Source organism: Cricetulus griseus, assembly GCF_003668045.3.
Source record: "Cricetulus griseus strain 17A/GY chromosome 1 unlocalized genomic scaffold, alternate assembly CriGri-PICRH-1.0 chr1_1, whole genome shotgun sequence".
NCBI lineage: Eukaryota > Metazoa > Chordata > Mammalia > Rodentia > Cricetidae > Cricetulus > Cricetulus griseus.
Genome location: NW_023276807.1, coordinates 116,580,466 through 116,596,446, shown reverse-complemented (window position 1 = coordinate 116,596,446; position 15,981 = coordinate 116,580,466). Strand labels below are relative to the sequence as shown.

General features: G+C 35.4%; 1 protein-coding gene across 1 annotated transcript in view; it reads right to left on the bottom strand.

Annotated features, from left to right (window-relative positions):
• LOC100752994 (slit homolog 2 protein) overlaps positions 1-15,981 on the bottom strand; it is a 318,933-nt gene that overhangs the window by 129,316 nt on the left and 173,636 nt on the right. Inside the window, exon 4 of the mRNA XM_035453335.1 lies at positions 6,468-6,539. Within this exon, the coding sequence (XP_035309226.1) occupies positions 6,468-6,539 (72 nt within the window). The remainder of the gene's footprint in view (positions 1-6,467; positions 6,540-15,981) is intronic.

Sequence of the window (15,981 nt, the reverse complement as noted above, 5' to 3'; positions counted from 1 at the left end):
GACAGAGAGAGACAGAGAGAGAGATGTAGATATAGATGATAGCCAGAAACTCAGAGAGACAGAGACAGAGAGAGACAGAGACAGAGACAGAAACAGAGATGGAGACAGAGAGAGCAGACCAGACCCCAGTTAGGGAGAAATTTTCCCTATCGATGAAAGAACAACTCCATGAAAAACAAAATAATGAATAGAGGCACTATAGTGTTAAGGGATTGTTTTTAGGACCAGGCATATTTGGGCTTGAGCACAAAGCTTCTGTGCTGAAGCAATGGTTCAAACAAGAAGTCTTTGTCACAGGCAGATCATCATACATAGTCAGCAGCAGATCTACAAAGACCAGGTATCATAACATAGTGAAAACCCTATCTATTTATAGACTACAGATCTAGAGCTAGGTTCTGCTTTGTTCATGTACTTTGGCTTTAGTATTTTTAACAAATACAAGATGAGATTAAATAAAAGGATTTCTTTGAACCTGGTTATCAGGAGGAGAGTTCAGTGAATCATGGAAAAATATCTAATAATCTAGTATCTTTGTTAAAATTATCTACTGAGACTATATAGCCTAGAGGTCAAAAACAATTAGGAGGCTGTTGTAACAGTTCATAGGTAACAATATGTGCTGACCCACATTAGAGACATAAGAAAACCGAAGGTCTATTCTATTGAGCGAAAAGGCAACCACACTATCCATACTGGCTTTTGTTTTATGAGTTGGTTAATTGGTATTCAAAATCAATCTTTTCCAGTGTTTTGTTTGCTTCATTTTGTTTTGTTTTGGAGGTATTTTTGAAGATACACTGCATTTATTAGAGTCACAGAAGAAAATCCATTATCGAAGAAAAGTTGTCTAAAGCATAGTGGATACCAAAATATGCAAAACTGGAAAAAGTTGTGTTGGATGGTTGCCTCATCACAGTTGTTGAACAGTAACAATTCTGATACTTTGGGAGAGAAAAAGACCAAGATTGCAGGACCATGGACAGTACCCATGCTTTCCAGAGTGGCACCTGTCCATCCTGTACCCTGGCCCCAAAGCTTTTTCACTAAAATAATTTGTATTCTGTATGTGGCATCATACTTATGAAGGATGACTCTCGTGAAACTTACTGCTTGCTATCATTTGCTTGAAGAACTATAACTATAGGTAGCTCAGAAGGTTCTATGACCTATTGAATTCCCCTGAGTTTCAATATAAAAATAAGACTATCTCCATGAATGAAGAAATGGTTTCTTTTTCACAATATTTCTAGCCTCACACCCAATGAACGCCACTAGGAGAGAGCTGGGTATGAGCAGGTAGTTTTCATTTGATAGTTAAAAGATTCTAGTTTTAAGAAAAACTAGATATAAAGTAAGCTTGGAAACTGAGTAAGAGGATATTTTGAAGTTAGGACTTAGGAGGTAATGGAATGTGTTGCACTGTAGGGGAGCTCACACATTCTGTTGATTGTGTATCATCACGGATTATGTAAATAAAGAGGAAAGACACCAGGAAAGAAGTTTAAACTTGATAAAGTTGTTGGGCTTTAGAAATGTGTTAGGCTCTCTATGTACTTCAGTAAAGCAGAATATGATTGCATTTCATTGGTTGAAGTGGATTAATTGGTAAGAATAAAATAAAACAAAGTGGGCCATAAAAAAGAAACATGACAGCACGCCAGTAAACAATATAATTTCTAAATAATGTATGTGGATTTGCAACAACAGATTAATTCACTTTCCTGTTTGTCAAATATCCCTATTGTCAATAAACAATGCATCACAAATTGGATTATTTTTTCCCAAAATGTCATGGTCATGCATATTTATTATCTAAATGATACCATGAATTGCTCTGAGAAAGCCACGCTGAATCATTCTATAAATTATACATTTGTCTATAGATTAGTGCATATAAAAATATACTAATGTTTTCTTCAATGCCCATAAAAAACACAGTTCATTTTTCCCTAAGGAAAGCTGTTATTTTGCCAACAAGGATTATTTCTTCTTAGAGAAAGAGAGTAAAATTCATAGCTGTGGGGTGATTGGGATTGGAAAGGTGCAAGCAAACAGAAAGAGGGAATAGACAGGGAGGAGTGTAGGATGAAAATTCCAGAGTGCATCTTGAAGATAAATAACAGAAGAAAGAAAGAAAAAAGCAGCTGTGTAGTTTCCTTTACACAGTACCTAAACTAATTCTTACAGGCATTCAATTATTTTCAATATTCATCCCCATATCTGTAAAAAGAGTAAAACAACTTTTATGAGTTTTGTGATATGAATGATTACAACTTGTTTCATTCTTATATTTTTGCTTTGATACTGCTTTTTACTTGAGTTCCAGGGCAAATAGAATTGGAGATTTATTTCCTTATAAAAGAAAGGATGCTTAAGACATATTTGAACCGATAAAGCACATGTTGCAAAAGGAAACTCACAAGTCTCAAAAATGAGGTCAGAAAAATATGAAGTCTTGAAGAGGATACAATTAAGTGGAATTATCTAAATAGGTACTAAAAAAATTACAATGTATACTATCTGGTTTTCTTTCAAGATTTGATTAAGGGGCAGCAAACCTTCACCACTTCAGCATTAATCTATAATTATACATACAAAGGCTCTAAGGAAAACTTCTGTAAGCACTGATTAACTCTTTGAAGAATCATCCTTTGGTAATAACAGGGTATCAATAGTTCATAATTTGTGACTTTAATACCACATATGGGAATCCCACTAATACTGTTGCTGCTGGAAGCTGTTAAAAATGCAATTATTTTGTTGATATTGTAATACAATTTTATTTTCCTAATATCTGACTGCCTAAAATGTCAAGACAAAATAAAGTGGTACAAGTGGTGGCTGGCGGCATTGTGGGCTGGTGCAGGCTAGAAAGAGGTTGTGGAATAAATACAAAAAAATATTTTAATAAGCTGTGAAATTGAGAGATAGCAAAAAAGTTTCTGTTAGTTCTCCCCTGAGATGCTTAAGACCAAGATGAATGTTCATCTGTCTAAGATAGTTTAAGTGGGGCTTGCCTGGAGGAAGAGAAATAAAATGTACTAATTTGCAACATTTCCACAGCATCAATTTTATATTGTCAGGATGCCGCCTACAGCATATTTAGCCAGACCTCAAGAGTAAACCAAGTGCTGTCACCAGAAATCCTGTAGGAATGGGAACTGCTTTGCATCAGGCTTAGAAGCCGTAGATCTGAAAAATTTGCAAGACTGGGGCAGGGTAGCACAGAAAATAGCGCCACCAGAAGCGGGGTCTTGGCTCTGTTAGGCACAGATGCCTGTTGCTCTACCTTCCTTTTCCTCTTTTAACCTGTGAGTAATTCTGCAGCTGTGATTCGGACACAATGAAGGACAACCAACTTAGGAATGAGCACGAAGGCAAAACAAACAAAAATCATTGTTCTCCGCTGTCCCAATGAGTGCCAATATCGCCATCATTGGTGTGCTGCTGATTCATCATTGGCTGTTACTAGTAGTTTAATAATAATGTAAATTAAATTTTATACTTAAATATTTAGAAGATGTATTGCTTCTGTTTGTAAGAGAAAACTAAACCTTATCCCCTGCCCCCTGAAATGATAATGATTTTTGAAAGTATGATTTGAAATACCTTTTAACTCTGAAGTCTCTTTTGGCTATTTAAGCTGATTAAACACTCTGCCACATTACAAAATTCATGTTTGCCCTCTTCCTTTGTTATCAGTCAGTTCATGGAAGATGAAAAGAATAGTAGGTTTTTCCTTTCTCTTCCTCTCCTCTCCTCTCCTCTCCTCTCCTCTCCTCTCCTCTCCTCTCCTCTCCTCTCCTCTCCTCCTCTCCTCTCCTCTCCTCTCCTCTCCTCTCCTCCTCTCCTCCTCTCTCCTCTCCTCTCTCCTCTCTCTCCTCTCCTCTCCTCTCTCCTCTCCTCTCCTCTCTCTCTCTCTCCTCTCTCCTCTCCTCTCCTCTCCTCTCCTCTCCTCTCCTCTCTCCTCTCCTCTCCTCTCCTTTCCCTTCCTTTCCCTTCCTTTCCTTTTCTTCTTATTTTAGTGTTACCATTCAGGTCTACAAGGTCTCTTACACTTCCTTTCTTTCATGGAAACATAAATTTCCAAAGCAGACTGTGTGGAAATTGTCAGCACCTCCCACATGTAGATCCCTTGTGTCTCATCACTGTTGAACTTCATGAAAACAAAACAAAACAAAACACAACAACAACAACAAAAACCTTCCATTTCTTACACACACAAAACAAATGGAAACTCCATTACATTTTGATTTTGATACCAAGTTCTTTCTCAATTTACTCCTATCACCAAGACATAATATAAAATAGTATTGTAGCTTTCTCCCTACATTCTTTTATGGATTTTCTTCCAGAACTCTCTGAGAACTTATCACAATACTTTACAGTATTCCATCCTTAATCCTTACAATATTCGATATCTTATTTATAAACCATTGTTTTGTTGTATGCTCATTTAATGATTTCATGTCTACTTTCTTTTTTTCAATATGAAGTTCCATGTCTAATTGACTCATAATAGAATAGTCATATGCATGTTTAAATAATATATTAATATATTATAATATTGAACTTTATCTCACATTCTACTATACTGTCTCCTTTGTAAGTCATTTATTCATGGATAACTTTTATGAATTATTCACTGAATAACACAACATAACACTGTAGTTTCCTTGCATTTTACTGGTTTAAAATGTCTTTCACCTCTTATTTTCCTAATAAACACATCAAACCCAAATAACTATTAGTGATTTTATGAAATTAAATAATAAGGGATATGAGGATTTGGATGATCGCTTATGTGTACAAATTCAAAGTATAGCAAAAATTTTTCAGGCTGCAATCCTAACCTCATTTCATACAGCATACTCAACAGTCTGAATTTGGGAAAATTCATGAGTGTATGTGGGGAGGTTTAAAATGACCATTTCTTGTGGCAGCTAGCTGGCCTACTCTCTCACTTTCCACTTAATCTTTGAACTTGTTTTTCACTAAACGAAGAAAACATGTAAATAAAAAAGAAGTCCCCTCTGATGGGTCAGTCTTCGTAAATGTAGACTTACACATAAGGAAAGAGAGTCAGGTGACTTAAATTCTTTGAATATCTGAAAAACAGTTAAATGCACTTTTATTAAGTGCTTAATCATTCTAACATTGGAGGTTATAAAGTGATATTCTGCAGGGTGGACAGTTGTAGCTCTTGCAACGTGAGTGGGTATAACCCAGGAATTCATAAGAAATCCTATATCCACAAATAATACACTGAGACAGATTGGAGCTCCCATGTTAGCAAGCCGACTAAAGCGTTCTCAAAGTCCCAGCTAGTAAAGATAGGAAAAAAGCAGAAGAAATCATTTTTGTCTAAGTGCACATAAAAAATCACCACAGTCATGATGTTAATGGCCTTGTCTATTTATAACTACAAAGCTGCACTTTTCTATCATTACTTGGGCACTCTGAAAGCATAGACTCGGGATAAAGAAAAACACATTTCTACTGAAGAGATGTAAAGTCCAAAATCTGTGACTTTATCAACACTTGTCTTCTTTGAGAAGGTTTAACATCTGTCTCACTTTCACTACTCGAGAGAAATGGTACTGAATTCTCCCAGGGAGAATTCTGAATATCAGTTAATACTTGAAAAATTGCCTGCCCTGTTTATGGCTAGCTAAGAAATATTGGATTGTACAAGTTAATCTTGGCACACAGGAGCTCTTCACCCCTACATTCCAAGGACTTGCAATAGCTAAGGAAAACATTTAACCCCCAACATGTGAAGTAAACTGAAAAGTCATTTTAAAAGACAAACATGGTATTTTGAAATTGATAAAAATACATATTGACAATATTAGATTTGCCATGGAGAGCTTATATCTCACAGGCAGCTTGAGAGCTATAGGCACTTAAACACCCAGTAAGAAACCAGATTAAAGATTTATTGAGGAAAATAAAGAAATATGTTTTTTTCTTTTCTTTTTTTCTGTTAAGGGTGCTTCTTCACATGGCCCTTCAAAGATATGAGGGAAAAGATGTGAGAAAAACACACATAAAGGGAAAGGGAAATTTATTTACACTTCTAACATCTAAATCCTCCATCTTCAACTTTAGCTGGAAATTATTATTTATTTCCAGAAGAAAATAAAACCGTTTATCTGCTGTGCTTTTTACGTACCCTGACAGAAACTCAAATGAGCAAGAGAGAACGCTGAAAAAAGTGAGGAAAACACATCATAATTCCATTTCATTTTTCTGAAAATTGTAAAACAATAATCAGAATATTTAAGAATTGCAAAACATCTTTACAAATAGCGAAATTTTATGCTGCTACTGAAGGATATCAAAAACATGAAGAAAGTTATATCAGTATTCAATTTTTTGGATAATTTAAAAAATGTAAACCTGACCCCAAACAGAAGATAACTCATAAAGAACTATAAATTAAGGTATCCACATATACTCACAAGTTTTTAATGTCAACTGCCCCACGGAAAGCCTTCCTTGGAATTGCCTGAATTTGATTTTCACTGAGATCACTAGAAACAACAAAAGAAAAGAAGTTTATAAAATCATACTCTATATGATTAGTTTAATCAAATTGATAAGTAATAGTTAAAAATTACTCCACAAAAAACACCATCCCCCACAAAAAGGCAAAACAGTTAAAGGCAAAGCAAGTAACCACACAAATAGTGCATAATTCTAAGGTAAGTTAAAGTTTAGTTTAAATATCTTTAATCAATATGCAATCATAAAATATAGCATTTTGATATAAAGGTTGACATAATTTTGTAAAACATAATATAAAATATTTCACTAAGACAAGCAGTAGATTTTTCCTAACTGAATTTCAGGAGAGTTTGAAGCTATACAACTTAACATTTACCCAAAATTACGATTGTAACTTAGCTTCCTAGAGAAGGAGGATGGCACTCAAACCACACAATTAAGTAATATTAAAAGTGGAACATGGCAGCATTCACCCAACAATAAAATGAAGTTTCTGCATGAAATAATAATAGTAGGATGAATTGAAGCTTCTTTAAATCTATTATAATCATAAACATGGAGAGCCTATATTTATATTAAGAAATATATTTTAATCAAGGAAAAAACACTATCCCAGTTGATATGAGAAGTTTGGGAAAAAGCACAATCATCATAAAATGAATTATTATTTTTCCTTCCAAGAGTACAGAGTCAAATACAAGACATTCTAAGAGCACAGAGGTATTATTAGCCTTATGTCATAAAATACAAACATAAAAATATATGCCACTGAAAACTGAAAATTTCCTTCTGGGTTTTATTTACATGAGTATACAGCAAAAAGTTGAAATACCAACCAATCTACTAAAATGCCAATAATGCTATTCAAATTCTAAGGAAACCCATTCTCACAAAGAAAGGTGAAGCTACTGACCGCAGATACACCGCAGCTGACGGACTCAGCCACTTTCCACCGAGTGGATGCACATTGAGCAGATTGGTTCACACTCCCTCCCTCAAAGCTGATATTGGGAAGAGCTCATAATTCACATACTTGTAGCCACACAAGAGAGAAGAGGACACAACTGTCTGATACAGAGATTTAGTGTGTGGTCCTGACCTCATTAACACCGAGTTTTAAACAAATGAGATTTGAGTTTATATCTCAGTATGCTTAATGTTCAAATGAAAAATGTTTGCTATGCAATTTTTAAAGAGACAAATGTTGGTTACTTAATGACAGAAGGCCTTCAGCATAAAACACAAAGATGAAGAAGCAAGGAAAGAGGAGGAGAGGAAAAACAGCAAAAGTCTCATGTACTCATTTGTGCTTATGCAGGGAGCACATCCTGAAGCAATGTAGCTCATTATTGCTTTCAATAATGACAGTACATCCTTAAGAGCAATACTATTTCACTTCCTTAAAAAGTGCTGATTTCTCCCGCTTGTCATTGATTAGGACTGACTTCTTTCCTTCCTTTCAAAATTACACCGTTTAGAATATTTAGCAATATATATATATATATATATATATATATATATATTATTGATGGCAATGGCAGATTATTTGTTCAGTGGAGGCAACAGACTAAAGAGATTTTTGAGGAAGACAAACCAGAAAGTAACAGGCAATGAGGCAAAACAGAAGAAGAAAAAAGAAAAAAACAAAAATCCCATGGAATTCAAGCAAATATGAACTTATTGTGTTCACTGAAAATGATTGTTTTTACTCTGACATCCCTGCCGGCTTTACTCTTTCTAATCAGTTCCCCTTTCCACTTCTCAAGTGAGGAATACTTCTGAGAGAATATGATGGCAAAAATATTTACTCCAGTTCTTGAGTTTTCTCTGGCCTCAGTAGCCTTCTAACCTCTATAATACAGCTCCCTGGCCTGTTTGCCAGGTCCCGCAGTCAGACTCTTGACTGTCTTCAGAGGGATCAGAATGGTGAGGCTCAAATGGTATGTCTAAAATAAACATAACTGCAGCATGCTGAAGTTTAGGAGGGATATTTCTCCTGAATTTTATTAATTACCCATGACAGATCATAAAATAGCTTACTTTGGTTAATAGTCACCAATCTTTCCTATCTCTGAGCCTGTGAAATTCTAAGAGGCTCAAAGCCCAATATTCCCCTAGAGTTGATGGCTGAGTGTAGCTGTTTCCCGGTATAGATAGTTCCTGAGCATGGGATGGAGACTAGGCATGAGTGCCCAGTCCACTCTGTCAGGAAGTTTTAATTATAGATCCCTTTGAAGAATGGGCTCTGTTTACCTGGAAAGAAAGAACCTCACATAAGCAATAGTTGATGCTTCAAAAAGAATGTTATAGCCGTCTTATAAAACAGGTATTATTTCTTCAACTTTGTAGGAGGAGGTTTTTGTAGGAGAGAAGTTTTGAAATATTGTCAGTATTACATGACAAGACTAATCATTAAATACATAAGAAATGCAGATAAGCACTGAACCGAGACTTCTGAACATCGTCAATATATTCTTCCTGAATTTATGAACTTAGAGAGGGCTTTCTTAACTCATGCTAGGTTTTGCCTTATGTCATTTGTACAGTGATGAATTATACTATATTTTTATGATAGTTTCTATTTCTTATATATAACTAGTATGTTTTTCAGTCATGTTTATTCACTTACTATCCACTATATATGGAGTTTCAGTTAGTGTGCTAGAAGTTAATGAACTGAGTGAAGTTACTGTCCTGTGTCTGGAAATTTTAAAGTCAAGTAAAGAAGATGAGGCAAATAGCTAAATATGAAAGCATCATACAGGTGTTGGTTGCATGCATACTGCCATCATTCTACATGGAAACCAGCTATCTGACATCACTGTATCTACTCTATTCCTTGAAGGAAGGAATAGAGTATTCTTCTATTCTAGGAAGGCATCTCTAATTGTAGTGTATTGCTCTATGAGCTGTGCAGCATAAGAACAATGAGTCAGAACTATTGAGTGAGAGGGATGGAACTACCATGGGAGGAAATTTGTAATTATATCACCAGGCAATAGAGTGTAAAAATCTGTTTGGCAGCAGAAAATGACTTGATTGGGCTTGATTTTTAGGATATTAATCTGGAAATTGAATTTCAAAGAAGGCATGGATAATGGGAAGACAAGTACCAGTCAGTGTCTCCAATGTGGGATAGTGTCCATTGCAAGAGGTATCTTTTAAAGGAGAACATTAGGCAATACAACTGGAAGTTGGCTCCAATTGGAAAGAATCTGATGGAAGTTAAGGTGACTATCATCTCAGAAGATTTCTGAATCACTTGAATTTTCTGGGCAACATGGTGACAAGATGGTAAACCAAGTAAGACAAGTGTGCTACTGCTATGCCAGGTACTGGGAAGTTGAGACAAGATGATTAATTAGATTGGAGGTTACTGAAATCCTCAGTCATGATGGGAAATTTTGTGGGAAATTTAAAAATATCTGAAATTCTTTTCTTTTAAATTGTATGTGTATTAAAGTTTTGCATTCACCTATGCATGTGCACCATATGCATGCATGTTGTCCATAGAGGCCCAGAAGAAGGTGATGGCTTCCATAAAAAGGGATCACAGGAGACTGTGAGCTGTTGTATGGGTGTTGGCATAGGCCTCTTTATTTGAATCTGGTTCCTTATAATACATAACTAAAATCTCTCATGTTACAATTGCTAGCTCACTTGTTGGCACATTTTGTAAGAAGTGAGAAAAAACTAGTTTTACTCACTGGCATTTATATTCTCAATTGGATTCCCTTTTTAAAATGTATTTGATACCATCTATACACAATGCTGTATAAATATGTCATTTTCTATTCTTCTAAAAACTAAAATGTATTTACTCTATTGTTCCTTAACATACCGGAAGATATTATTCAATGATCCAAACACATTTAATGAGACCAGCCACAAAATGATACTGAATTAAAATTATTGTGTCAGTATAAGTACTGTGTATTGTAAGTGGAAAATGGTCTTCAATGCTTTTACTCAGCCTAAACTATAGCAGTTTATGTCTCAGACAATGGGCATTAAAATGCTTTAATTCTCATAGACCTAGGGTCATGGAATTCACTTTACACACACACACACACACACACACACACACACACACACACACACACACACGAGATTTTCATGCTGTAAAGAAACGTGTTTGTGAGTCTGTGTGTGTTGCACACACAAGAATATTGCTCAATACTACCTGGTCATTCTGTATAATCTAACTTGTTTACAGGGCTGACCATTTGTTATTGGATAATCAATTGGCATGCTTTTTCCCGGGGGGCGGATATTATTTCTCCCACTCTTAGATAGCTTTAAATGTTCTTTAGCTGAATATTTGTGTTTACTAAAAATACACCTTGAAATTTAGTCATTAAAAATAAAACAAGAGCCAGGCATTGGTGGTGCACACCTTTAATCCCAGGACTCGGGAGGCAGAGGCAGGCAGATCTCTGTGAGTTTGACACCAGCCTAGTCACCAGAGCAAGTGCCAGGACAGGCTCCAAAGCTACACAGAGAAACCCTGTCTCAAAAATCGAGGCCCCCCCAAAATAAGAAATAAAACAAGATAGCATGGCATAAGAAATGGTCCCCAATGGATAAAACTATATATATGTTTTTATAGAATGTGAGATCATAAAAATTCCAGTAAAGCCATTCTTTTATTTTAGATTAATGTCAATATTTGTGTTTACATGTACACATGTGTGCATGTCTCCAGTCCTATGACAAAAGTAGTAACAAATACTCTTAACAACTAAGTTTTCACTCTAACCCCTACATTTTCATCTTTTATGTTGAAAAGAAAAAAATTGTGGAATTTGGCTGACCATTTATATCCTAACTGCATTCTTTTCTTGTTTGTGTTTAAATTTATTTATTTGTTGGGTAGATATGTACACGTGTGATTTACATGTGCCTCTGCATGCATGTGTAAGCCAGAGGACTACTTGTGGGAATGGCTTCTTGATTTCCACCATCTGAGTCTCAAGAGTCCCACTTGGATCAACAGGCCTGCCTAGCAAGCACTTTTCTCCACTGAGTCATCTTGTTATCCTTAATGTTGTTTTGTGAGACAGAATACCATTCCAAAACACAAATACTAATGGAATTACCATATAATAAAGACTAGCCTTAATTCATGAAAATGAATTTCCACAACCACCATGGGCTGGGATTGCAGACATGATACTTTTAGAAGCCTTACTTGAATGTAGCATACTCGGGAGGAGAGAAATAGTAGGGTAAGATGAAAAGAATTTTCCAGTGTATTTATTCTAAGCACCCTTTATAGATCACTTCACTATTTTTTTATTTTTAAAATTAAAGGTGACTTTTGTTAGTATTCTTTCCTAGTGTTCAGTATATCTGAGGACTTTTAAAGGGACAGTATGATCTAGTAGTGCTGAATTACTGCATCAGCTCTTCAAGAAATAGCCAACCTTGCAGAGCTGCATTTTATTGCCCACGACGTATAGTTCTCAGTGGAGTATCCCATTAACCTCAGAGTCCAGTGATATCATTTTAATTATATAAATTGAAATGGCAATGTATAATATCTATATCATGTAAAAATGGATTCACTTTATGTGAAAGTGTTCTGACTATATTTCACTATGAAGTAATAAATTTGCTTTAGATGGCAAAGCTGCCTGTAAATTTAATTACTAGTAATTTTATTTTCCTCCACAGTTTAACCTCTCTTAGAGACTGACTAGGAATACCATAAATCTGTAATTGCACAAACTACTCTGGAAACAACTGAGTAATGATAGATGAATATTTACCCAGATTTTAGCTTTGGGAAGGCAAAAAATATGACTCTTGTTGGGAAATAAATATGTCAAATTCTAAATATCACAATGGTGCAAATTCCTTATTCCTAAATGTATTGTTTACTCAAGGAAGATCCTTTTGTAAGCATATCTAATAAAATCATGTATTTCATGGAAAGGAACTGTTTTAATATATATGGAGGTCCAAATAACTCACTATGTGTAAAATAAGTACAAGCTTCAGATCATATGTGGATGTTTGCATTAGTCAAACAGAGATCAGTCTCATGCACAGAATAAATGGGTACACATAGATTATCCCAGAGGTCACAGGAAACAGATTCTCACAAGAGTCATTTGGAAATTCCAATGAGTATCCCCAAACAAAGTTTTCATTTTAGGTTTAGAAATCTCTACAGAGGGATTCTTTGTAAAAGGAGTAGAATGAAAGTCCATTTATGAAGGGTAAAATAAATTGCAGTTTTATGTTAAATCTAGTTGCATACAGCAGGTATGCATGGTCCATTTCATCCTGCAAATACATAAGAGAATGCATCAATATATCATGAACCATGCTACCAAAACCATAGTATTGAAATCCATATATGGAATATTGTAATATAAATTCTTTTCTCTCTCTCCTATTCACTTTGGCAAACAATACAGTCTCTTTAAACTTCAACTTTCATTTAAGTTGGGAGTAAGATGGGAAGGCAGGGGCAGGAAATGGGAGTGTATAGTATAGACAGGAATATAGAGATGGACAACTAACACTAAAGGCCTTTTCCAAAGCTATCTGGAAGCATACTATTGTAGAAGCTTCCTAATATGCATCTATATGAAAGGAATTTAAATGGAGCCAACTTGTAATGGGGGAGACAATGACTATTGAGACATCTTAGACCAAAAAGTAAAACCTTTTATATCAGTTAAATCTTGTTGCGTTGCTGGCCAAAGGACTCATATAGACAATCCCAAACATCACAGAGGCTATTGGCTAGGATGTTGATCACTCTCCAACAGCTGATGGCAAGGCTCTGTTGCATATGATACAACTTATATGGTATTGAACAGGGAGAAAGTGAACTGGTATACAACTAGAAATTCCATCCCTACTGACTACTGTTCATGGTGTTATAAGGTACTTTGAAAGCTGCCAGAGAAGAAACGTTATTAGCAGTTTCACCAAGCTACAACAGAGACTTGCTTAAAAGATGTACTGGTGTAATAATGGTACAAATGATATGAGGGTAGCCAACCACTTTTTGAATAGAAAATCCACTCCATGACATGGAATTGAAACATGAAATAGCTAAAGTGACCAATCATTGACATTACACATGTCTTGGGCCTAGGGGAAATACTACTACTATTATTCAGTGAAAGGAACAAACATAGAAATAAAATGACTCCTAATAACATAGTGCTATATAGGTCAATTTTTATCAGAACATGGAAGTTTATACATATATCCACAACTGGACAATGTACAGAATATGAGACTTCGGGTCACTTAGTCCTAAATGGGATATCTTTATTAAACCTCTCCCCTCAAAGTTCAAGGTTCAATGCCAAAGAGGAGTCAAAAAGATTGTAATAGCTACAGGTGATGGGTAACTGAAAAAAAGATGCCTTTCAGAGACAACAGAACTGATACACACATGCATTCATAGAAATTTTGACAGCATGCACAAGTCTTCACAGGTTCAAACCATTCAATATACTAACACTGAGAAAGAGAAGTGAACACAAATCCTCACTTTGATATTCAAAGCTATTTGTAAGTGTTATCTCCTGGGAAAGGGAAAGTCAGTTTTTTTTCCTATGGGATATTACTCAAGGCAGACTTCATGCATAGTAGTAGGTGGTCAACACAAAATACACTCCATGTTTTTTGCTTATCTTTATTTCTCCTCCCTCCCTTTTTTCGATTTTTTTGTGCACTTTTTGTTTTGTTTTGGCTTTTTTTGTTTTATTGTCTTTTTTTATTTTAGAGATTTGCTTTCTGTTTTTCATACTCGTTATTGTTTTGCTTTTTTAATTTTGGAGAAGGAATGAACATGAGGAAGACAGATGAGTAAGGAGGTGAGGGAGAATTTAGGAAAAGTAGGGGTAGGGGAAAGAATGTCAATAAAATTTATTTCATGAAAAGAATCTCAGATAAAAAAAAACGAAGCAAACAAACAAAAACACCACCATCCACAAAAATTCTAGTCTCTCACCTATGAAGTGATCATGAAAAAAGACCCAAGGGCCAAGTTTCTAAAGGCAGTGTTTAAATAGAGTGTGTGCAATACTGGGGAGAGTGCTCAGTACCCAACAAACCATCTAGTTTAGGCAAGGCTTGCTTGTTGGAGCTGTGGGTAACTTTGCATGTTTCTGTTTGCTCACAGTGGAATAAAGTGAAGAGTTTTATCAGGTGTGTTGATACCTCTATGACCTTTAGCCAATTATTTTTACTTTTTAAACTTACTAAGTCTGCACTTCTTCAAATTACAAATTATGACTAACATTTGGAACACATTTCTAGAGCTGTTGTGATATTGCATGAGATATTCAGCAAAAGGCCTTGTATACATTGATAACAGTCAGTAGATGTTACACGTTATCACTTTGAAGTAGAAAAACATATCAATGAGCAGGATTTGGGGTAGATATAATAAAATTCAAGTAAAATTTAGCACACCAATTCTACTTCACAGTACAATTTAGAGCCAAGCAGAAATTACTTTTCTTCATTGTTAAATATAGTATTTGTGAATTGTATCACTACCCTTATCAATAAATGCTTATAAACAATTTCAGAAAGCTCTCGGTTATACTTATATATTTTAAATTCAGGAATTTAAATCCATCATATACACTTACGGAATTACAAGGAAGCAGCAACAGTTCAGAAGCCATATCTGGTGAATTAGGATGCTTTGAATGTAAAACATCATTCTGTAATTTTTAATTGAATGTTTTCATTATATTTACAAAGGCAGCAAATATTTTCAGGGATACAAAGTCATATTTTCATGGTACTGTGGTTTCAGAATTATATACAAGAGACAGTTGGCCACAAAGGTTAAATTTGAATCATAACTTCTATCTTTAAATAAATTCTATCTTTAAATTTTGTTGACTACCAGGTGCCTTCTTGGTTGGAGATAATGGAAGTAGTCACCTGGAAGCCCTACTGCCTGCTCTGTCCTGATCGAGGTCTGGATGCAGGAGTTGGAGACTCTCAGTACAGATACACCACCCTTATGAGGAAACAAGAAAAACATGGAAAAACAAGGATGTGGTAAGGACTGTAAAGGAGTTCGGAGTGAAAGAGAAAAGATGGCAACAAGAGAGGTAAACTAAAGGGGACAAAAAGACTCGAAATAAAGAATGATAGATGGAAGGTATGTAACATGAACGATATGTGCTTGAGAAAGATCACAGGTGATGCTTTGAAAATGCACCCTATGTTGCTTTCATCTAATCAGTAGGTATGTAATCATATGATATGTTTAATTGCTCCAGTAACAGAACACATTAAATACATAATAGGTACAATCTTCAGAAGTAGGCAAGGTATTGCTAACACAGAGATGCCTAAATAGAGGTCTATAGGGAAGGCTTGTGGAGGAAAGAGCAAAAGCACTGAGGCCCCAAAGCCATTTTGTATGCATCAGAACCTTAAGTGACACGGGGTGCATCAGATAATGGTGTGTAGAGA